The 25,645-nt window shown below is 42.1% G+C and overlaps 1 protein-coding gene across 7 annotated transcripts in view; it reads right to left on the bottom strand.

Moving 5' to 3' along the window:
• LOC106084839 (uncharacterized) overlaps positions 1–25,645 on the bottom strand; it is a 299,433-nt gene that overhangs the window by 131,990 nt on the left and 141,798 nt on the right. For all 7 annotated transcript variants that reach the window (XM_059366723.1, XM_059366722.1, XM_059366725.1 and 4 more), the window contains exon 2: positions 24,454–25,645. This exon is cut by the window's right edge and continues 620 nt beyond it. In XM_059366723.1, the coding sequence (XP_059222706.1) occupies positions 24,454–25,627 (1,174 nt within the window). In that variant the 5' untranslated portion in view covers positions 25,628–25,645. The remainder of the gene's footprint in view (positions 1–24,453) is intronic.

Genomic DNA, 25,645 nt, shown 5'->3' with positions numbered 1-25,645 from the left:
ACTACGAGGAGGCAAAAACTTTATATATTTTTTGGTGGGGTAAGGTGAATATTTACCTAAGCAAAAGAATTCAATTGTCTTCTTGTCATTTCGACAATTGTCTTGTTACAAAAGTTTTGCTAAGATTGCATTGACAGTACACAGTGTTCCAAATTAAATAAAATGGGATGGGGGGAATCAAAGCAACTAAAAAAGTTTGGCCGTGATGTCTAGAAAGGGTTGAAATGATGGAGAATTTGATTTGTGCTTTTTCCGATCTGGGTGATTTTGAAAACATACTTCTGAAATGTCCACTGAAATACATTAACTGGGCAATATGGTACCTACAAGGAACATGGTAAGAGCCCCGAAGGGTCTTTTGTGCTACGCATAAATTCACGCATTTCGATTTTTATCGTATCTTGACTTCCTGAGCCTCTAGAGGGCGCAATTCTTACCAGATATGACTGAAATTTTGCACTAAGTGTTTTTTCTGAACAATTCTGCCATGATTCGTATTGGTTTATAACCTGATAAAGCTCCTATGTAAACCGATCTCGGATTTTGAATACTTGAGCCGCTAGAGGGCGCAGTTGTTATCCGATTTGGCTGAAATTTTACATGAAGTGTTTTGGTTTGACCATTAATAACTGCGACAGGTATGGCTCAAATTGGTTCATGAACTAATATCGCTCTTAGATAAACCGATATCGGATCTTGACTTATTGAGCCGATAGAGGGCGCAATTATTATCCAGTTTCACTAACATTTTACAGCAAGTGTTTTATTTTAACTGTACCAAGTGTGTTCCAAATAGGTTCATAACATGATAAAGCTCCCATATAAATCGATCAAGGATTTTAATTTCATGAGCCGCTAGAGGGCGCAACTATTAGTCCATTTGGCTGCAATTTTGCTAGAACTGTTTTGGTTTGACGATCAACAACTGCTCCAAGTATGGTCCAAATAGGTTCATAACATGATACAGCTCTCATATAAATCAATCTAAGATTTTAATTTCTTGAACCGCTAGAGGGCGCAAGTGATATCTGATTTGGCTGAAATTTTGCATGGTTAGGCAATCAACAACTTTGCCAAGTATTGCTCATATCGATTCATAACCTGATATAACTCACATATAAACCGATTTCGGATCTTGACTTCTTGAGCCGATAGAGGGCGCACTTATTATCCGATTTTGCAAAATTTTGCACCAAGCGTTTTTCTCTTAACTATGACAAGTATGGTCCTTTTTTGGCCAAAATTTTGCACGAAGTGGTTTGGTTTGGCTATCAGCAACTGTGACAACTACGGCTGAAATTGGTTCATAACCTGATATAGCTTCTATATAAACTGATCTCGGATTTTCACTTCTTGTGCCGCTAGAGGGCGCAATAATCATCCGATATGGCTAAAATTTTATATGAAATGTTTTGGTTCGACCATTAACAACTGTGCCAAGTATTGTCCAAATTGGTCTATATCCTGATATAGCTTCCATATAAACCGATCTCATATCTTCATTTCTTGAGCCGCTAGAGGGCGCTATTATTACCCGATTTTGTTGAAATTTTGCATGAAACGGTTTGGTGTGGTCATCAACAACTGTGTCAAATATAGTCTAAATCGGTTCATTACCTGTTATAACTCCCAAATAACCTAATCTCAGATTTTAACTTCTTGAGCCGCTAGAGGGCGCAATTACTTTCCGATTTGGCGGAAATTTTGCATGAAATGTTTTGGTTTTACCATCAAAAACAGTGTCAAATATGGTTTAGATCTTTTCATAAGCTGATATAAATCCCATATAAACCGATCTCGGATCTCGACTTCTTGAGCCTCTAGAGGGCGCAATTACTATCCGATTTGGCGGAAATTTCGCATGAAATTTTTTGGTTTTACCATCAAAAACTGTGTCAAGTATCGCTAATATAGGTTTATTAGCTGATATAGCTCCCATATAAACCGATCTCGAATCTTGACTTCTTGAGCCGCTAGAGGGCGCAATTATTATCCGATTTGGCTGAAATTCTGCATGAAGTGTTCTGGTTTGACCACCAATAACTGTGACAGGTATCGCTCAAAAAGGTTTTTTAGCTGATATAGCTCCCATATAAACCGATCTCATATCTTGATTTCTTGAGTCGCTAGAGGGCGCTATTATTACCCGATTTTGTTGAAATTTTGCATGAAACGGTTTGGTTTGGTCATCAACAACTGTGTCAAATATAGTCTAAATCGGTTCATTACCTGATATAACTTCCAAATAACCTAATCTCAGATTTTAACTTCTTGAGCCGCTAGAGGGCGCAACTACTTTCCGATTTGGCGGAAATTTTGCATGAAATGTTTTGGTTTTACCATCAAAAACAGTGTCAAATATGGTTTAGATCTTTTCATAAGCTGATATAAACCCCATATAAACCGATCTCGGATCTCGACTTCTTGAGCCGCCAGAGGGCGCAATTACTATCCGATTTGGCTGAAATTCGGCATGAAGTGTTTTGGTTTGACCACCAATAACTGTGCCATGTATCGCTCAAGTAGGTTCACGAGCTGATATAACTCTCATATACATCGATTTCGGATCTGGAGCCGATAGAGGGCGCAGTTTTTGAGCCGATAGAGGGCGCAGTTATTAACAAATTTGGCTGAAATTTTGCATGAAATGTTTTGGTTTGGTCACCAATAACATCAATGTCAACCATCGGGTCATAACCTGTCATAGCTCCCATATTAACCAATCTGGGACCTTGACTTCTTGAGCCGCTAGGGGGTGCGATTAATATCCGATTTGGCGGAAATCCATCTGAGAACCCAGAGAGATCAATTATTATTTGATTTGGCTGAAATTTCGCACAACGACCTATATACGTATTAAATATTGCCTGAATCGGTCCATAACCTGTTGTAGCGCCCATATAAACAGATCTTCCAATTTTATTTCTTAGGCCACTATAGGGCACAATTTTTATCCGATTTGGCTGAAATGTTGGACAATGAACTCCACTTTGGTCTCCAACAGTCATACCAAGTATGGCCCCAATCGGTTCACAACTTGTTATAGCTGAAATGGCATAGCAATTCTTATCCATTATCCCTTGTTTGTCTATAAAGAGCTTGACATAGGCGATCCATGGTGGAGGGTATATAATATTCTGCCCGGCCGAACTTTTTGTTGTTTGGCCTAGACCAAACTGGCCTACCACAGAACTCACCTTAGCTGTGACCTACCCACTAAACCTAATCTTGATCAATATATCGAGATGTTACACAAGAAATGCCAATGTCAGTATACCCCCTTATGCTATAGTAGAGAATATGAAAATATTAAACAATTGAATGACATTTGTCAACATTGGCATTGCCTAACCACTGTTTTGCCAATGTTAAGTCCAAAAAAGGTCAAAGATACTTAAATGAATGAATAAATTTCCTGGCAATTCTTTCCCCCCCCTCACCCACTTTCATCGGTGGCACTTCAAACAAGGTCCATATGGAGGTTTTTCCTATGAAGCGAAAAAAAAAAACAAAAAACAAAAATTAAGCAAAAAATTGCCAAAGTTTTATCATTTGCCAAAAAATAAAAAAAAAATCCTTCACTCAACTGCAATTTGCACTTTTATGTTGCGTCAGAGTTTCAAAGTGTATGGGCCAAGTTTGCTGTATACGCTTCCGCCACCAGTCATGAAACAGAACTATGAGCCTGAGCCATGAGCCAAACTACTACGGACTTTGTTTTTTGTTTTTCTCTCCCCAGAAACTGATTCAAATCTCATTGCATTATAATGAGTTTTTTTTTTCCTCGCAACTTTCACTTGATGTCATGCTGGGAAAATATTTGCTGTGCATGTGCCAGCGCCAGTGGCAGCATTTACTCGTGGTCTTTCCTTTGTGGTGTGCATTTCTATGCTAGAACGTGCCCAAATGTGTGGTGACGCTCTAGAGTATGTCCCAGGCATTTTGCGTAAATGACACCATCATTAACGCTTTAGGTCCAATGACAATTCACTTGGCAAAGGCCTTCATGCATTTTGTATTAGAACGATTAAATGGTTGCATCAAAGCTGTGACGTGTGACGTAGAGTTTAAAAATGGAAAGTGAACCTAGGAAAAAAAAGTTTGTTTGGCATAGTCAAAGAGATTAATTTAAATTCCGTTTGAGATCAATTGAGGTAATTGAGTGCAAACGATTTGGTTAACATTGAGGCATAAACAAGCCAAAGAAACATCTATTCCAGCAAAATAATCCCTAAATATAATGGGAATATGCAACTAAGCCTTTTTATACGGGTTGCATACTTTTCATCAAAATCGGATTAGATTTACAATAGATATAGCTCCCATATACAACCTTCATCCGAGATGGCCTGTTTAGGCTGGGCGGCATGATGGAGAAGGAACAGGGTATTGCGGTGGTGCTAATATCGGGGGCAAGGACGAGTTCTCCAAGAGCAGCACTGAATATCACTCTTGATCTGAGACCTTTGCGCTTGTTCGTGAAGTGCGCGGCGAAGATTGCCCTCAGACTGAGGGAGTCAGGGACATGCCTTCTCCGGATTACAGACATTGGTTTGTTCTGCGGAAGGCCGCTGATGTGAGACGCCTACGAGTATGTGCCGGGCGGATCTTTCTTCAAGGCTGTCTTCTCGGGAAGGGAACTTTAGGCAGGGGGCGTTCCCCTCTTCGAGTTTTTTTTTACACGAATAGGTTCCAGCTGGGTGGGGGCATCGGAGCAGAAGTTTTTGTTAAATTCCTAGGGATTAGGGAGTTACATGGACTTCCGGGTGGGTGGAGAGTCTTTCAGGCTGAGGCTTTTGTGATCCTCAGGGCTTTGGATATAGTGTAAGGTACTATATAGTCGGATGGGCCCCACTTTAGCCTTTGCTTACCTAGTTTTTGCATATTCAGGTTAAGTTCTTTAATGAGCAAAATTGGACCATATTTAGGGTCTTTGAGCCCCTACAAAGCCCAGAAATAAGCGCTATTCTTGACCCAAAATGGAACTGGAGAAAACATGTCGAGGAGAGAGTCAAACGGGGGCTGAATGCGCCTCCACTCATGTTGCAATTCGAAAGGTAGGAGTTGGGCACTTAGGCCAAGTACGATCCACTGAATGTACATTCAATAGTTCTGGCGATCCTTATCTACGGGTGTCTGGTGTGCGAATTCTCGAGAAAGTTAGTCTGCGCGGCATGATGGAAAACTGGATATTGCGGTGGCTAATATCGTGAAGTGCTCCGAGAGCAGCACTGAATGTCACACTTGATCTGATACCTTTGCACTTGTTCATGGAGTGCGCAGCGTTCAAGACTGCCCTCAAACTGACGGAGCCAGGGACTTGACGTTTTTGGTTTTCCGGCATTCGTTTGTTCTGCCGAAGGCCGCTGACGTGAGACGACTATGTGGCATGTGCGACAAAACCGAGTATGTGCCGACCGGATCTTTCTTCGATGGCATTCTGGAAGCTGTCTTCCCGTTGAGGTGTTGAGGGAACTTTGGGCTGCGGGCGTACCACCCTTCTCGGGTGTCTATTTTTACACAGATGGTTCCATGTTGGATGGGGGAACCGGGACAGGAGATTTTATTTAGTTCCTGGGAATTAGGGCGTTATATAGACTTCTGGACAGGTATAGAGTCTTTCAGGGAGATGTTTTTGAAATCCTCAAAGCCGTGGTTGTGATCCTGAGTTAGGAGCGGTGGTTCTCTTGGACTGCCACCATTATGTGGCTGCTGTCAGATTGTGCTGGGTTAGATTAGGTTCAAGTAGCTGTCTGCCATCAGACTCAATTAGACGTTTTCCACCATTGTGAAACAACAGGAAAAGGAAGATCCCTTCTAGTTTCTACCGTTGAGACATTCAGATGGTCTAAAAAAACACCCAACAATTTGCGAGTGTTCACATCCACTAAATCAGACAAGTGGAACTCCTTCTAAAGTGGAACTCCTTCTATTTGCCATTGTTGAAAACACACACAGCAAATGTTCTATAGCTCCTTCTTCCTTGACCTAGTCAAAGCTTAGGCAAAACTCGTTACTCGAAACCTTCAGTCTCTCAACATGTTTTCCGGTCACCTCTCATGACTGACGCAATGGCAGAGACGTTGGTTCTTACCAGCGACGGTAGACGTTTTCCAGTCTAGATTAGGACACATAATTTTGCAATTGTCACAAACCTCCCCCCCTTCGAGGTCATCTATTATAAGTTGCCCTTCGGGCCTGGTCCTCAAGACTAGGTTAGGTTGAAAAGTGGGTGCAGATATTAATCCGCCCAATGCCACTATGGACATACACCTTAGCCAGTAATCGGCTTGTTGTGCGCTCTAAAAGAGACTCTTGAAGACTTGGATTACAAGTCGCCAGAAACATACCCACAGATTCCAGTTCACATGGCATGTGTGGGGAAATTTATATTCTCACAAGGTGGTCTGATCTAAAATTGCCTAGAATATCTCTGTGGCCTGGCACCCAGAATAGGTAAATATTCAACTGTTTAGCCAACTCGTTGAGGGATCTGCGACAGTTCAGGGCATTTTTCAAGACTTCTTTTATCATAAAATCTGTAATGATAAGCCTTTGATCAACCCCATTGTTCCAAGATTCCGGTGTATCCGTGAGTCCCATCGTTTCCTGTATAAAATGAGTTTTCATTAAAAGCCACAACATGTCCTCTTTTGTCTCTGCTCTCAAGTCCGAAACAGAATGGGCGCGTTGAGTGTCGCGTTGCAAACATGCAACTCTGCACACAAATCCCACAAAAGCAACGCTGACAAGTTAAAAATGTCAATTTTGGCGATTGAAAGCCAATGTCATTCTGTGCTGCCACATGTAGGTAGTGCTTTAAGTCATAAAATTAAAAATCGTTTAACTTTTGCGAGTTGATTTTTTGACATTTGTTTTTGTAGTTTCATTTTTCAAAGCGACGCTCCTCAACGCCCTCATTCTGTTTAGGCCTTCACTACCAAGTCGTCTACTAACGTTTCAGTTTGGACAAAGGGTTTTGAAAGATATCCGTCCGTCTGTCTGTTGGAATCACGCTTTAGTCATTAAAAATAGAGATATAGAGCTGAAACACACACAAATACTTTTTTTTGTCCAAAAGCAGGTTAAGTTCGAAGATGGGCTATATCGGACTTTATCTTGATATAGCCCCCATATAGACCGATCCGCCGATTTAGGGTCTTAGGCCCATAAAAGACACATATATTATTCGATTTTGCTGAAATTTGGGACGGTGAGTTGTGTTAGGCTCTTCGACATACCTCTTCAATTTGGCTCACTTCGGTCTAGATTTGGGTATAGCTGCCATATGAACCTACAATATCTCCTGATTCAAGGTTTAGGGCCCATAAAAGGCGCATTTATTGTCCGATTTTGCTTAAATTTGAGACAGTGAGTTGTGTTAAGCCGATCGACATCCTTCTTCAATTTGGCCCAGATCGGTCAAGATTTGGATATAGCTGCCATATGGACCGATCTCTCGATTTAAGGTTTTGGACCCATAAAAGGCGCATTTACTGCCAGATGTAGCCGAAATTTGGGACAGTTAGTTAAGTTAAGCCCTTCGACATACTTCTCCAATTTGGCTCAGATTGGACCAGATTTGGATATAGCTGCCATATAGACCGATCTCTCGATTTAAGGTTTAGGGCCCATAAAAGGCGCATTTATTGTCCTATGTCGCCAAAATTTGGGAGAGTGAGTTATGTTAGACCCTTCGACATTTTTCTCCAATTTGGCTCAGATCGGTCCAGATTTGGATATAGCTTCCATATAGACCGATCTCTCGATTTAAGGTTATGGACCCATAAGAGGCGCATTTATTGTCCGATTTCGATGAAATTTGGGACAGTGAGTTAAGTTAAGCCCTTCGACATACTTCTCCAATTTGGCTCAGATTGGACCAGATTTGGATATAGCTGCCATATAGACCGATCTCTCGATTTAAGGTTTTGGACCCATAAAATGCGTATTTATTGTCCAATTTTGCCAAAATTTGGGAAAGTGAGTTTTGTTAGGCCCTTCGACATTTTTCTCCAATTTGGCTCAGATCGGTTCAGATTTGGATATACCTTCCATATAGACCGATCTCTCGATTTAAGGTTGTGGACCCATAAAAGGCACATTTATTGTTCGATTTCGCTGAAATTTGGGACAGTAAGTTGTGTTAGGGCCTTCGACAGCCCGATCTCTCAATTTTAAGTTTTGGCCTCAAAAAAGGCACATTCATAATCCGATTTCGCTGAAATTTGGGACTGTGACTTATGTTAGGCTTTTCGCCATCCGTGTCGTATATGGTTCAGATCGGTCTATATTTGTATATGGCTACCAAAAAGACCAATATTTTTATACCCCCCACCATAGGATGGGGGTATAGTAATTTCGTCATTCTGTTTGTAACTCGTCGAAATATTCGTCAAAGACCCTATAAAGTATATATATTCGGGATCGTTACGACATTTTCATTCGAACTAGCCATGTCCGTCCGTCCGTCTGTCGAAAGCACGCTAACTTTTGAAGGAGAAGAGCTAGCCGCTTGAAATTTTGCACAAATACTTCTTATAGGTGTAGGTCGGTTGGGATTGTAAATGGGCCAAATCGGTCTATGTTTTGATATAGCTGCCATATAAACCGATATTGGGTCTTGACTTCTTGAGCCACTAGAGGACGTAATTCTCGTCCGATTTGACTGAAATTTTGCACATAGTGTTTTGATGTCACTTCCAACAACTGTGCGAAGTATGGTTGAAATCAGTTCATAACCTGATATAGCTGCCATATACACCGATCTGGGATCTTGACTTTTTGAGCCTCTATAGGGCACAATTCTCATCCGATTTAGCTGAAATTTTGCACGTGGTGTTTTATTATGACTTCCAACAACTGTGCTGAGTATGGTTCAAATCGGTCTATAACCTGATACAGCTGCCATATAAAACGATATGGGGTCTTGACATCTTGAGCCCCTAGAGGACGCAATTATTAACCGATTTGGCTGAAAATTCTCAGAAGGTGTTTTGTTATGACTTTCAACAACTGTGCTGAGTATCGTTCAAACCGGTCTATAACCTGATATATTGGGTTGCCCAAAAAGTAATTGCGGATTTTTCATATAGTTGGCGTTGACAAATTTTTTCACAGCTTGTGACTCTGTTATTGCATTCTTTCTTCTGCCAGTTATCAGCTGTTACTTTTAGCTTGCTTTAGAAAAAAAGTGTAAAAAAGTATATATGATTAAAGTTCATTCTAAGTTTTATTAAAAATGCATTTACTTTCTTTTAAAAAATCCGCAATTACTTTTCGGGCAACCTAATAGCTGCCATATAAACCGATCTGGGGTCTTGAGTTCTTGAACCCCTAGAGGACGCAATTATTAACCGATTTGGCTGAAATTTTGGAAAAGGTGTTTTGTTATGACTTTCAACAACTGTGCTAAGAATAGTTGAAATCGGTCCATAACCTGATATAGCTACCACATAAACCTATCTGGGATCTTGACTTCTTGAGCCTCTGCAGGGAGCAATACCTATCCGATTTGGCTGAAATATTGCATGACGTGTTTTGTTATGACTTCCAAAGACTGTATTAAGACTGGTTCAAATAGGTCCATAACCTGATATAGCTGCCATGTAAACCGATCTGGGGTCTTGACTTCTTGAGCCACTAGAGGACGCAATTGTTATCCGATTTGGCTGAAATTTTTCATGAAGTGTTTTGTTATGACTTTCAACAACTATATTAAGAATGGTTCAAATATGTCTATAACCTGATATAGCTTTCATACAAACCGATCTGGGATCTTGACTTCTTGAGCCCCTAGAGGACGCAATAATTACCCGATTTAGCTGAAATTTTGTACAACGGCTTCTCTCATGACCTTTAACATACGTATCGAGGCATGAATCGGTTTATAGCCTAATGTTTATAGCCTAATCCCCTATAAACCGATCTCCCTATTTTACTTCTTCAGCCCCCAAAGTGCGCATTCTTACTAGGTTTGGCTGAAATTTTACACAATGACTTCTACTATGGTCTCCAATATTCAGTTCAATAATAGTCCGAAATGAACCATAACTTGATATTGTTCCAATAACATAGCAATTCATTTCTTTTATCCTTTGTTTACCTAAAAAGAGATACCGTGGCAAGTTCGTAAAATGCGATCCATGGTGGAGGGTATATAACATTCGGCCCGGCCGAACTTTCACTTTTTATTTGTTTTTTACAACATTGAACAATGAGTTGTACTTCTAAGACCTCTCAATATCCGTGTCAAATTTGGTCCAAATCGCACCATATTTCGATATAGCTGCTATGGGGGCATAAATTATGAATTTCTCACCGGATCATGACGAAAGGTGGTTTACATATATACCCGAGGTGGTGAGTATCCAAAGTTCGGCCCGGCCGAACTTAACGCCTTCTTACTTGTTCATCTTAGCGGCCTCATCAATGCTATCGAACTGTTCGCAGAAAGGCTTCCAGTGGGCATGTTCTGCCGCTCTGATCATCTCATTGTATTGCTTGAGCTGTGTGTAATACACATTCCAATATCTCAAGGGATATTTCAATCAAAAGAGAATATTTTGGTCTCCCATTTCAATTGCTTACCCACTTAGCATCAAAATAATTAGCTCCCATCTGCAATATTCTTTTTGCCATTCCAACACATCTACATTCAATTGCATATTTGATGACCTTTCGCCTCTCGCACCTCTCATCATCATTCAGAATTTCCATCCACCAGTGACAGCCATTGATTGATGGTAATCGAAATGAATGCGGATGTGTAAAAGCCGTTGTCAATGGGGCAGCATGGGGCGAGTAAATGAGCCTATTTTCTACACTTGGTTGTGTGCCAATAAAACGTCGAGTGTAAAGTGTCAATTCTCAATTATGCATATAATGCACCCCTACCATACCTCTCGCATCACTCTTTGGCTCATGTCATGCCTTTCATGGTTGTGGCATTCATGAAAGGTTCCCACATCCACAGGGACGTGTTACGCATCGGCATGGGCATCGCATCGCCTTGTTTGGTATTCGAATAAATTAACATACTTTAAAATAAATAACAGCAAAAGAAATAAAAGCAACAATTGCTACAAAGGCCAAAGTGCCTGTGAAATGGGATTCACTCATTTGTTTAGTTTGTTGTTGTTGCTGTTGTTGTAGCAGTGTGTTTAGCACTGAGTTGTGTTTGTTTGTTTAGTGTGTGTTTTAGGTTTCTGGCTGTCCCCTTCAGTCCTGATTGATGGTTGGTGAGCACACACACACATACCTGTGTGAGTTTGTGTACCTGATTTAGGGTGTGCGAGTGTTTTGTAATGTATGCTTGCAGTTATTTATGAGAAAGCTGTGTATGTGAGCTTCTATTCACTCTCATTAAAAATGAGAGGATTGAGGTAGAAGTATGTGAATGTGCTTTGTATCATGGATTTGCATATTTTATATGCATCGAAAAGATAAAATATTCGATTAAATAATTACACCACGGAAAGTATATTAAGCTGATTGGTTACCAAGCAACTGTGGTAATCGGTTAGGCATGATGTACTCATGCCAAATTTAGATGTTTCTTCTTCTAGACTATGGACACTGGCCACCTTTGGGTGGCACCTTGAGTGGATTATCTTTAATATCATCTAAGAAGTAGACAAGAAAATCAATATTGCATTATTGATATTCACCCGGCCGACTCTGGATAACTATGAGCACCACACAGGTTTGAACTTTGAGCTCCGACTTCTGTGGTAACCATCGTTATCACTGGAAGCTTAGCTGAAAGCTACCGGCCGCGTCCACAGTTTGCGTATGGTGGAAAGCTCCGTTTTTATGCGGAGTAGCTGCAAATGCGGCAGCGGGCAGTCAGCGATTTTCCAGAGGAGAATCTCAGTGAGGAGTCAGGTAGCTCTGGCTCATAATTAAATACTGAGTGCCAATGATACTTTAGATGACAAGGCGTGTTATTGGCGCCAAAAAATAATAAAAGGCAAACATTAGCGTCCCTGGTTAGGGGCAGTTATAGGCGAGCGTCGGATTTTGGAGCAAGCGGCTCGCCACAACGATCCCACATTTGCGATCCCACAAAACCCATGCGTTTGGGGCGCTGGGCTAGTAACCCACCCAGAAAAAATATGAGAACTACTATGAGAAACAAAGGAATAGTAACAAGTAAAAGCGTGCTAAGTTCGGCCGGGATCCACCATGGATCGCATTTGTCGAGTTCTTTTCCCGGCATCTCTTCTTAGGCAAAAAAGGATATAAGAAAAGAGTTGCTCTACTATTAAAACGATATCAAGATATGGTCCGGTTCGGACCACAATTAAATTATATGTTGGAGACCTGTGTAAAACTTCCGCCAATTCGTATAAGAATTGCGCCCATTGGGGCTCACGAAGTAAAATAGAGAGAACGATTAATATGGGATCTGTATCGGGCTATAGACCGATTCAGACCATAATAAACACGATTGTTGATGGTCATGAGAGGATCCGTCGTACAAAATTTCAGGCATATCGGATAATAATTGCGACCTCAAGGGGTCAAGAAGTCAAGATCCCAGATCGGTTTATATGGCAGCTATATCAGGTTATGAACCGATTTGAACCTTATTTGACACAGTTGTTGAAAGTAAAAATAAAATACGTCATGCAAAATTTCAGCCAAATCGGATAGGAATTGCGCCCTCTAGAAGCTCAAGAAGTCAAATCCCCAGATCTGTTTATATGACAGCTATATCAGGTTATGGACCGATTTGAACCATACTTGGCACAGTTGTTGTATATAATAACAAAACACGTCGTGCAAAACTTCATTCTGATCGGATAAGAATTGCGCACGCTAGAGACTCAAGAAGTCAAGACCCAAGATCGGTTTATATGGCAGCTATATCAGGTTATGGACCGATTTGAACTATACTTGGCATAGTTGTTGGATATCATAGCAAAACACGTCGTGCAAAATTTCATTCCAATCGAATAAGAATTGCGCACTCTAGAGGCTCAAGAAGTCAAGACCCAAGATCGGTTTATATGGCAGCTATATCAAAACATGGACCGATATGGCCCATTTACAATACCAACCAACCTACACTAATAAGAAGTATTTGTGCAAAATTTCAAACGGCTAGCTTTACTCCTTCGGAAGTTAGCGTGCTTTCGACAGACAGACGGACGGACATGGCTAGATCGACATAAAATGTCGCGACGATCAAGAATATATATACTTTATGGGGTCTCAGACGAATATTTCGAGTAGTTACAAACAGAATGGCGAAATTAGTATACCCCCATCTTATGGTGGAGGGTATAAAAACGGACCCCAACTTTGACGACCCACGCAAACGAAAAAAAAGACCATGATTTGCGGATCTGCACCAGGAATGTCCGCACTCTCTATAGAGAAGGTGCAGTGTAAGCGCTGGCGGATGTATAAGAGAAGTACAAGGCAGATATAACCGCCTTACAGGAAGTGCGATGGACCGGGAATGGCGTCACTACAACACCAAAGATTGACGAACTATACTACAGCCGCCATAACACGACAAATGAATTTGGCTGTGGATTTGTGGTTAGTCGCAGACTGAAACACCTTGTCACCAGCTTTACTCCGGTGGATGAGAGGCTAGCCACAATCCGCATAAAAGCCAAATTCTTCAACATCAGCCTTATTTGCACCCATGCCCCGACGGAAGACAAGGACGAGCAGACCAAGGATATTTTCTACGAGCAACTAGAGAGAGAATATGACCGCTGCCCCGCCCATGATATTAAAATCGTTCTGGGAGATTGTAATGCGAAGATAGGGAAGGGAGACATATTTAGTTCTACAGTCGGAAAGTTTAGTTACCACGAGATAACGTCCGCTAACGGGTTAAGGCTAATAGATTTCGCCGCAGCAAAAAACATGGTAGTTAATATCACCAGATTTCAACATAAAAATATTCACATAGCCTCATGGCTGTCACCCGATCAAAACACGAGGAACCAAATTGATCACGTTGTGATAGATGGAAGGCATTCAATCAGCGTGTTAGATGACCGATCGATCCGTAGAGCGAATATAGATTCGGATCATTACCTTATTGCACGGAAGCTGGACATTGAAAAGATGCAAACACAACCGATGGCTACGGCATACTCCACTCGACTGACCCAACTGCTTCATGAAAGCACTCCCTGTTCCGATGATATAATGGCGCAGTGGCAAACTATTGTCCACTCCATGGAAAATGCCGCGAAATCCGTACTTGGGTACCGGAAGCCTCCCCCAAGAAACCCAATCGTACGAAAATGACTGTCGAGATGCTACTGAAGCCAAGAATGCGGCATATAGAGCAACCATGTAATCAGTAGTAACGCACCAGACGAAGGAGAAGTATCGGCAGAAAAGGAGAAAGGGGAAACGTCTATTCCGCAGAAAGAACAAGTAGAAAGGCGTTAAGTTCGTCCGGGCCAAACTTTGGATACCCAGCAACTCGGGTATATATGTAAACCAGCTTTCGTCATAGTCCGGTGAAAAATGCATATTTTATGCCCCCACAGCAGCTTTAACGAAATATTGTCCGATTTGGATCAGATTCATGACGGACATTAAGTGGTCTAATAAACACAAGTCATTTTTTCAATTTTTTAGAATTAAATATTGTTTTTTTGGTAGCTATATCCAAGTATTGACCGATCGGAGTCAAAAACGACACGGATGTCAAAAAGTCTGGCATAAGTCACTATTTGAAATTTCAGCGAAATCGGATTATAAATGCGACTGCTATGGGGCCAAGACTTTAAATTGAAAGACCGGTCGAGGAGGGATGTTGTGGGGCCTAACACAACTCACTGTCCCAAATTTCGGCAAAATCGGACAATAAATGCGCCATTTATGGCCCGAAGACCTTAAATCGAGAGATCTGTCCATATGGCAGCAATATCCAAATCTGAACCGATCTGAGCAAAATTGTAGAAAAATGTCGAAGGGCCTAACATAACCCACTGTTCCAAATTTCGGCGACATAGGACAATAAATGCGCCTTTTATGGGCTCAAAACCTTCAATCGAGAGATCGGTCTATATGGCAGCTATATCAAAATCTGAACTGATCTGGAGCAAATTGAAGAAGGATATCGACTTGCCGAACCCAACTCACTCATGAATGAATATACCCCCATCCTTCAGTAGTGGGTATAAAAGAGAATTGGAAAGACGTGAGTGTGAGCGAATTGAGATGTACAGGAGTCCTGCAGGGACAAAGAAGGAAATCTGGAAATTGACACAGATAGCATGCTGAGGATAAGGAAAGAACATTTTACCCAACTACAATTGTCCGACGATGAATAGGATATCGCAGAACCAAACCCTCATATAGTCAATATGAGGTCCAAGTAGCAGTGACCCGACTGAAGAACAACAAGGCAGCAGGTGCCGACGGGTTACGCGCTGAACTATTTAAAACCGGAGGCGACACACTGATAAGGCGTATGCATCAGTTTGTCTGCGTAATCTGGCTAGAAGAACGCATACCCGATATTTGGAACCTCGCCATACTATGGCCCGTACAGAAGAAAGGAGACAAAACGGAATGTGCCAACTGCAGAGGAGTCTCCTCCCCATAGCACACAACATACTCTCGTGCGTGCTGGGTGAAAGATTAAAACTTAAAGTCAAAGGAATAAATGGGCCCTATCAATGCGGCTTTAGATCTGTCAAATCCACCCTAGACCAGATATTCACACTGCGCCAAATCCTGGAAAAAAATCAACACCTACCAATCTCTTTGTTGATTATAAAGCCGCCTTCGATACTCCTTTACGTTCAAAGGTATTTCAAGCCATGTCTGAGTTTGGTATCCCTGCAAAATTAATAAGACTCTGCAGAATGACACTTGCTGATACGCGTTCCTCAGTAATAAGAGGAGAGAATCTCTCCAAACCATTTAATACCAAACGAGGTTTTAGGCAAGGAGACAGCCTTTCGTGTTTATTCTTTAATATCCTGCTGGAGAAGATTATACGAGATGCAGATGTGAATAGATATGATACACTAATCATCAGAGAACGAATGCTACTCGCCTATGCGGACAACATCGACATCATAGGTCGGTCACCGGAAGTAGTAACTGCAGCCTTTGAAAGAATCGAAAGAGAGTCATTAAAAATGGGTCTGGCAGTAAATGAAGATATGACGAAATGGATGGTTTCAGCTCCTAAAGCGTCTTATTACACCGATTAGATGAAGAAAATGGTGCAAGTTGGGAACCACAACTCTGAGATAGTCAGCAACTTTATCCACCTCGGCATTGCCGTAGCCGAAACGAATGACACCAATTTTGAGATAAAGCTAAGAATAATACTGGCCAACAGATTCTACTTTGGATTAGGTTAGCGGTCTGGAAACAAGGCCACCTCTAGACAGACGAAGACTACACTTTACAAGACACTGATACTACCCGTGTTGTTGTATGGTTCTGAGGCATGGGTACTTGTGAAAGCAGGCAAGGCAGTGCTTGGAGTGTTTGAGAGAAAAATTCTTCGTAAAATATATTAGGACCAGTTTGCGTTAATGGAGAATATAGGCGTCGTATGAACCACGAGCTGTATGACGACGATGGCATAGTTACAGGCATCAAAATACAACGGCTGCGTTGGCTAGGTCATGTTGTAAGAATGGATGAAGAAGCTCCAGCATATAAGTCTTTTGAAGGCAAACATGGTACACGCAAACCGGGGCGACCAAAAGCCCAATGGAAAGATCAAGTGGTGGGAGACACCTTCAAACTTGGTGTCAGAGATTATAAAGTGAGCGCAGAAGATCGAAGGCTAGTGGAACAAATGTTCTGTCATAGCCCATTAAAGAAAGAAGATTATTGATATTCGGCAAGCCATATTTTGGTGCTAGTTTAAGGTGTTGGTTTATATGATGGCAGAAACTATGAATACTCCTATGTGCATCATATAAGCAAAGCTTTATAGCAGGCTGCTGTAACTCCTTAATCAAAATTTGGTGTAATGACATGACGAATACGCACTCTGATCCCCCAGAGAAACAAAACTGGAAGAGAAGGGGACACAAGGGAAAAGTGGAGCTGTTTTAGCGGAATGTGTTCATTGTGTCAATAAGTAGCAACTACATGTTTAACTCGACTGAGCCAATTGCTTGAAGAAAATACTATTTGTCCTGATAATATGACTGTACAAAGCTATTGGTTGCCCAAAAAGTAATTGCGGATTTTTTAAAAGAAAGTAAATGCATTTTTAGTAAAACTTATAATGAACTTTAATCAAATATACTTTTTTTACACTTTTTTTCTAAAGCAAGCTAAAAGTAACAGCTGATAACTGACAGAAGAAAGAATGCAATTACAGAGTCACAAGCTGTGAAAAAATTTGTTAACGCCGACTATATGAAAAATCCGCAATTACTTTTTGGGCAACCCAATAAATCATAGCTTACCACATAAAAAGTGTTACAAAATACTTGGATTCGTAAAACCTTAGTCGAGATAATGCCACATGTAGTGCAACTGAGAGCTGATTTGTTTCTACTTTATAATACTTTGACACTTTTGGATTGCTAATAACATAAATCTTTTCCTTTGCGGCTTAAGTATATCCAATAGAAAGTTTCTCTTCATTTGCATTCGAGTGTGTGACTAACATTTTGTTGCTTTGCGCAATGCTTAAAAGCATGTCTGTTCTGCGTCTTTGCATAACTCGAAGAACGACTTTGTTCCATGCAGTGCATATGAAAACTTTTTACCGGAACTAATGTGTTTGCTCATATTTAAAAGTTATGCAAATTACAAAATTATACAGTTTTCTAGGATACCGCTTGGCAGGAATGGAAGGGATACAATGTACATATTACCTGGTCTCCCTACCTGCTGTGCTTAAATATTCCCACTTTTTTAAATTGAGGTTTTCACTATCTGCTATCTATAGAATAGGTTGTTGGTTTTTTTTATTGCTTTCCCATTATTATACAATCTGTCTAAGGAGGTAGATATAAATAAGGATACGAAGGACTTGTAACATATTGAAAAGACAACAAACAGAAGGCACAATATGGAGCCAAGTTGTATATAGCTGTTTTTTATACCCACCACCATAGGATGGGAGTATACTAATCTGGTCGTCCGTTTGTAGCATCTCGATATATTGATCTAAGATCTCATAAAGTATCTGTATATTCTTGATCGTTTCGACATTCTGAGTTGATCTAGCCATGTCCGTCCGTCCGTAAGTCGAAATCACGATAGCGCAAAGATAGTCACTTGGAATTTTGCACAGATACTTACTATTGATGTAGGTCGTTGGGGTTTGCAAATGGGTCATATCGGTTTAGATTTGGATAACGCTTTCATGTAAACCGATATAGCTCTTAAATAGAAATTAGTTTCGACCGGGTAAATACCCAACGCTTGGGTATTAATTGGGTAAATAACCAATATATACCCTTTTTGGGTATTTATTTGGGTATTTATCAGGTGATTGAAAACGCAACTCAGCGGACAGCTCTATCCGCGATTTGGCTTAGCCAACACGCAGGCTGTCGAAGTGTTTTACCCTACATTGTCAGACTGAAACCGAAGTCCTAGGGGCTCCTGTCAGACTTGGTAGCCAAATACCGCTACTTGTTGGACTCCAGATCGTCTCGGACGGGAAGAGTGGAAATTGACCAAAACAGCTCAGTATCAACATTGGCAAGACAGGTGCTAAGCTTTATCATGCGCAGCCCAAAATCATTCGGTCGCGCCAGCACATTAAGCTCGTCATGAATAACTATCGTGTATCCAAGACTTCTCTAAGTCTCCTATTTAATATTTCCCGTAAAAGGGTGGACAACCTTGCAACAGTCGAATAATTTTCAAAGGTTTATATTGTACAAAATTTCAGCCAAATATGATATGAATTACGCCCTCTAGAGGCTCCAATAGTATAATCAGGAGATCGGTTTATATGGGAGCTATATCAGGCTAAAGACCGATTTGGACCGTACTTGGCACAGTTGAAGGAAATCATAACAGATTACCATCTGCAAAATTTTAGTCAAATCTGACAAAAATTGCGTCATCCAGGGGCTCAGGAAGTCAAATCGCGAGATCAGTTTATATGGGAGCTATATCCAAAACAGAACCGATTGGGACCATTTGTAATCCCCAATGACCTACATCATTAATAAGTATCTGTGCAAAATTTCAAGTGGCTAGCTTTACGCATTCGACCGCTATCGTGATTTCGACAGACGGACGGACGGACAAACATGGCTAGATCGACTCAGAATGTCGAGACGATCAAGAATATATTTACTTTGTGGCATCTTAGATCTATATTTTGAGGCGTTACAAACGGAATGACTTGATTAGTATACCCCCATCTTATGGTGGTGGATCTAAAAAGGCATTAAATTTGGCCGGGCCGAACTTTGGATACTTACCACCTCGGGTATATAAAATTGCAAGTTTTGCCCATGAACATTCCACTAAGGAACAGGGGCAAACTTCTCACATACCAATGAGTGCAGTCCGATTCAAGTTTAAGCTCAATGATAAGGGGCCTCCGTTTTTACTATTCCTTTGTTTTTCATAGTAGTTCTATGTTTTCCGGGGGCGGGTTACTGTCCCAGCGCCCCAACCGCATGGGTTTTGTGGGATTGCATGTATCCCTCGTTGTGGCGAGCCGCTTGCTCCAAGATCCGACGCTCGCCGCCAGCCGTCCCTAATCTGGGAACAGACGCTGATGTTGGCCATTGGTTATTTGAAGGCGCCAATAACTCGCCTTGTCATCTCGAGTATCATTGGCACTCAGTATTTAATTAAGAGCCAGTGCCACCTGACTCCTCACTGAGACTCTCCTCTCGAAAATTGCTGACTGCCCGCAGCCGCTACTCCGCATAAAAACGGAGCTTTCCACCATCCGCAACCTGTGGACGATGAGCACCACACAAGTCGGGGCTCAAAGTTCCAGCCTGTGTGGTGCTCATAGTCATCCCGTATCGGGATGATAAGGGACCTCCTTTTTATAACCGAGTCCGAACGGCGTGGAGAGAAGTTTTACATGGCATAGTACCTCACAAATGTTGCCAGCATTAGCAGGGGAAAGCAACCGCTGAAAATTTTTTCTAATGGTCTCGCCAGGATTCGAACCCAGGCGTTCAGCGTCATAGGCGGACATGCTGACATCTGCGCTACGGTGGCCTCCTTCGGGTATGTACTTATGTTAGTTAACCACTACATCCAAATATAGACCGATGGTGACCATATTGAACGAGGATGTCGATGGGCCTAACACAGTTTACTGTGACATTTGTAAGGAACTGTACCGTTTGGTATGGCAGCCATGTAAAAATTTCTCAACCAAAGAGGTTTCGCACTGCGCACGCCGTTCGGACTTGGTTATAAAAAGGAGGCCTCCTATCGTTGAGCTTAAAACATGAATCGGACAGTGAAATGTGAGAAGTTTGCCTCTGTTCCTTAATGGAAAGTTTATGGGCAAATTTGCTTAATCATTCCGCCTACTCCAGCCATGTAGTAATGCTGCAACGTGTGGCAAGTATACATGTTGATTCTACTTTTCTTTTGTCTGCTTAGTCTTCTCTCTCTTCTCTTCTCTTCCTCTGAGATAATGTTGACGCGGAAATAGTCCCTCGATCCATTTTTAAAAATCTGGCTGTTTTAATTAGAGTGGTCTATAGAACCTCTGAATTCAAATTCGACGCCTTCACCGGGCACAACCACATTTACCTACCGTGGCAATATGGAGCGCAAATGAGAATAGAACCCGAATCTAATATCTATTTTCAGGGCCAAAAAAGGCATCAGAGACTAAAGTACGAATCTGAAATTCACATTCGGAACGATGTTCGGGTTTTTGGGTGCCGCCACAATCAAACTTTAGCATTGATACAAATTTGCGAGTATACCTTTAGGTTAGGTTAGGTTAAAAAGAGAGTGCAGATATTAATCCGCCCCATGTCACTATGGACATACACCTAAGCCACTAATCGGCTTGTTGTGCGCTCTAAAAACTATAAAGTAACCTCTAAAAAGAAAATCTCAAGTTAGGAACTTGTGCTACTTACAAAATCCTTAATTGTTTTCTATGCCACGCGCCTAAGTTGGTTCATGTCTGATATTGCGTCTCCACCTAAGTACCGGTATCTGTTGGACGCGAAAGCCGGGCAATGACAAAGGAAATGCTCCAACGTCTCATCATCTTCCCCGCATGCCCTACACATGCTATCACTTGCCGCACCGATTATACATAAGAGAGCTCGTAGTCCTATGTGTCCCTTTATGATACCAATAGCTATACTGACACCCGTCTTGCTTCCCTTCAGTAATAGCCTCGTCTTCTCACGATCTGGATCCCCCATAGGATTTTCGCCGTCCTACCGACCGTTTCGCTGTTCCACAATGTTGCATGCGCATTCGTCGCCCACTCCCTTAACTTGGACTCCGTCGACCCGAAAGGCTTCGGGTTAACGTTTATTGTTTATTGACGGCAGTCCTCTGGCCTTCACCGCCAAATCGTCTGCCCTTATGGCCCGGCCCGGCACCCAAACGATGCCGATTTTGCCATCCTTAGAGAAGGCGTTAATCTCCATTTTACACTGCAAGACTTTTCGTGTCCTTACCCTCCTGATTGTTATTTCCATGGCCATTTTACTGTACGTAAAGATGTTCACACTCGTCATCCTCGCATTAGTACCACACCACCTCACGCATTCCGTGATCGCCCAGGTCTCCACCTATAGGACCGTATTATGGTCAGGCAGTTTAAAACAGATCTCAGTCCCTGCATTCTCAATGCAGATCCCCAGGCCCACTCTGTTCTCTAGCCTCGAACCATCCGTGTAACATGATCTTCCATATGGCAATACTAGTGTTCAATCAATCCAATACTGTGCCGCTGGCAGCAGTGCGTCGCACTCGACTTCAAGGTTCATCTCAGGTATCCGATCGGAAACCTCTCCCTTCCTTCCAGGTTTCCTATCGTCGCCTCGATTATATCGCGATGGTATGAGCTGCTCCCATCCTAAATCCATTCTCCCATTGCCTTAAGTCTCATAGCCGTATTGGCTGCCTCACACTTAATCTGCCTCACACTTAATAGTTTTCAGTGCCCTAGTGGGCATGGTCCTCATCGCTTCGCCTATGCCAAGACAACATGTTCGCTGAACTTGTTGTATGGTCCTTATGTTGCACTTTTTCTCCATAGCAGTCCATCAAACTACTGAGGCGTAAGTAAGTATTGGTCTAATCAGGCTCCTGTAGAGCCAGAGGACTATCCTTGTATTCAATTCCCATTTCAAGTCTACGGCCCGTCTACATAGTGCCCAACATCTGTGAGCCTTCTCAGTACGCTCCCGAATGTGACACTTCCAATTCAGTTTCCTCTCCTAGATCACACCTAAGTATTTGACCTTGTCAGATATCGAAATCGTCTTATTGAGGAAATGTGGTGCGTTACATTGGTTCACCTTCGTCTTCCTCGTGAACAGGCATATTTCAGTCTTCTCTGGGTTAACATTGAGACCTTTGGGTCTAGCCCAGTCATATGCCATATGCAATACCCTTCGTTTTCCTCGTTAACCCACCTTCGTCTTCCTCGTGAACAGGCATATTTCAATCTTCTCTGGGTTAACATTGAGACCTCTGGGTCTGGCCCAGTCATATGCCATATGCAAGACCCTTTCGGCTATTCTGCATAGCTCGTTCGGATCCTTACCTCTTAGAAGTATTATAACATCGTCTGCGTAGCATGCGTGTTCAAATCTGTGTTCAGTCAACATCCATAATAGGTGGTCGCCCATAGGAGTGGCTATAAAATGCCCCCCTGTGGTGTGCCCTGTGCCACTTTCTCCCTTATATTTCTATTATGGGGCCCACAATTTATCCACCTGTTCCTTAGCATATGGTTTATCCAGTCTCTAAGTACCGGGTCCACCCGGTACTGGTCTAAGGATTGGATCAGTGTGTCGCTCCGCACATTGTTAAAAGTCCCCTCGATGACAAGGCGTACCGCCAGTGTGTACGTTTTTGCATCTAACGATTCTTCTATTTTATGCACAACCTCGTGCAGGGCAGTCTCCACCGACCGAGCAGTTCACTGGATGTCATACTCTTTATCATGGTGTACACCATACGTTCCATGGTTTTGAGTAGAAAGGATGTAAGGTTTATGAGTCTGTAGGCCTTTGGTGTCGCATAACTTGCCTTGCCGTTCTTAGGTATAAATACCACCCTTGCCTCCTGCCAGGCTTTCGGAGTATATGAAAGTCCTAGACACACTGTGAAAATTTTGCCCAGACAAGGCGCCAGATAGTTGACTCTTTCTGTAGTAACGCCAAAAATATTCCATCAGGTCCGGGTGACTTAAATGGTTTGAAGCTCCTCAAGGATTCCTTCACCATAAATTCCGTTACTATAAACCTTCGATCAACGTCATTATTTCAAGATTCCGGTATCTCCGTGAGTCCTGTCGTATCCTGTGGGAAATGGGTTTTCATCAAAAGCCTCAACATGTCCTCCGTTGTCTCTGCTCTCACTCTCATATCGTCTACTAAAGTTTAAGTTTGGACATGGGTTTTTGAGAGAAACTTTTTTATCTTGGGGGCGTCATTAACGCTATCGACCTGTTCGCACGAAAGCTTCCAGGAGGCACGTTTTGCCACTCTGGTAATCTTATTGTATTCCGTGAGCCGTGTGTAATACACATCCCAATAAAATTCCTCTTTTTTACGACGTGTTTTGTTAAAAAGTCTGCGGATCTCTTTCCCAAAATTGCGATTCTTCCCGATCAGCCAGGGATTTTTCTAGAATAATTACCTTTCCCGAAGAAGACAACTATCTTCGAAGGACCCCACCAGTGCAGTCATAATCCTGTTGACATTTTCGTCAATGTCTTCTTTGGTTGGACAATCAAAATTATCTTGCCCAAGTCTTCTTCTGAGTAGTCTTCCGAATCTTGTCCAGTTGGTTTTCAACTTATTCCGGAAGCTTATCGGCGCTGGCCGTACTATTCTAAACCTAATGTAACAATGGTCAGAGAAAGAGTGTTCCATGGAGACCCTCCAATCCTGAATCTCATCGATCAGATTTTCGGAACATATTGTCACATCTTATACATCACATCTATACCTTTAGTCTTGCGACATTTTTGACCCCAATGAGGATTCCACAAAAAATTTGTTGACCATTTGAATAAATTAAAGTTCCGTAAAGCGGTTGACCATTCTCTATTCTAGTGCTGTTCGAGTTTTCTGTCCTAACAAAAAACCACAGAAATAATAGTTATTTTTAGCGTTTCGATTGTGGCATTTCATATTCCGCCATTAGTTGCAGCTTAAACTGCACACAAATGTGCCAGAATAAACCGCAAAAGGAAATAAAAGAATTTTGCTAGCTAACCACAATCAATGGGGACAACAATGAGGGAGCAATTGCATTGAATTGAATGAATTTTGTATTTGCGCTTACCTTTGTAGAGTAGGCCACAATTGATGCCAAATTCGCTGGAGGTATCGAAAGTGTCGTGTTGCAAACTCAGTTCAATTTGCATGCCATACGGCGGAGTGAGACTTGTTCCGCTGCTGCTGGAGGTGGTGCTGTTGGCCTGATTTGCCTTTGTGTCAATGTCACTCAAATCGACGGCATCAATCACAGCACTAGCCTCATTGAGGAAGTCATCCAGTTCTGAGCGACAAGAAGTGGTGCTTATTGTTGCTGACGAGGTTAAATCGCCATTATGTTCCATCTTCTCCTTATGCTCCTCTCTGCCCAGCTCCTGGTTGAGGCTATATGACGATGACATGACATTTATGGCTTCGCCATGTTCTGGCTGCATCTGTTCGCCATCTTCGTTGGCGGATGTTGCTGGTGCTGCTTCTGGGCTAGCATGTGTCGTTGTCATCTGGTGCTGTTTGTTCTCCCTCTCCTGCTCTTCCCAATTCTCTGGGAGCTCGGAGTGAGTTGTATCTGTTTTGGCTTCATGGTGCAGGTGATGATGATTTGTCAGGACCTCCTTCTGCTGCTGCTCTGGCTGAGTTTTGGTTAATTGAAAATTAATTGCATCTTCTTCAGATGAAGTGGGTGTCGAGGCTAATGCGGACGACGTGGATGACGATGAGTTTGGTGTGTTGGGGTCTCTAAGCTCTTCTATGCTGCTTCTGTGTAGCGACTCGTTATCCTGGTTGTTGTCAGCGTAGTTGTTGTTGCTGTGATATTGATCGTTATTGTGGCTGTTGTCAGGATATGCCTCTGTGGGTAATGCCGTGGTATTGTTGTTGTAGGCTTCATCAACTTCAGCCTCATCATCGTTATCGACGCTAGTATTTTCCCTGCTCTTGGCTTCATATCCTTTATCATCTTTGTCCTCATCATTCGTATCTGGGTAGGTGTGGTTGTTGTTGTTGGTATTTAAACTGCTATAGCTGTGTGGGTTGTTTTTTATATCTTTGGCTGCCCCTTTCTCTGGTGCGTCTTCGTCGTTTTCGTTTAGTTCGCCTGATGATGATGATGATGCTATAAATGTTGTTGCTGCTACCACAGGTGGTCCCGGTGAACGTCCTGGCGCTGGGTCACTGTTCATGTGTCCCACTGTCTGTATTGCGTAGAGCCCAAAAACTAAAAGGCAAATGACTAATTTCCTCATTATCACTGCAGCAACTAC

This window comes from Stomoxys calcitrans, chromosome 4 (assembly GCF_963082655.1).
Source record: "Stomoxys calcitrans chromosome 4, idStoCalc2.1, whole genome shotgun sequence".
Lineage (NCBI taxonomy): Eukaryota > Metazoa > Arthropoda > Insecta > Diptera > Muscidae > Stomoxys > Stomoxys calcitrans.
This window is presented reverse-complemented; position numbering and strand designations above follow the sequence as displayed.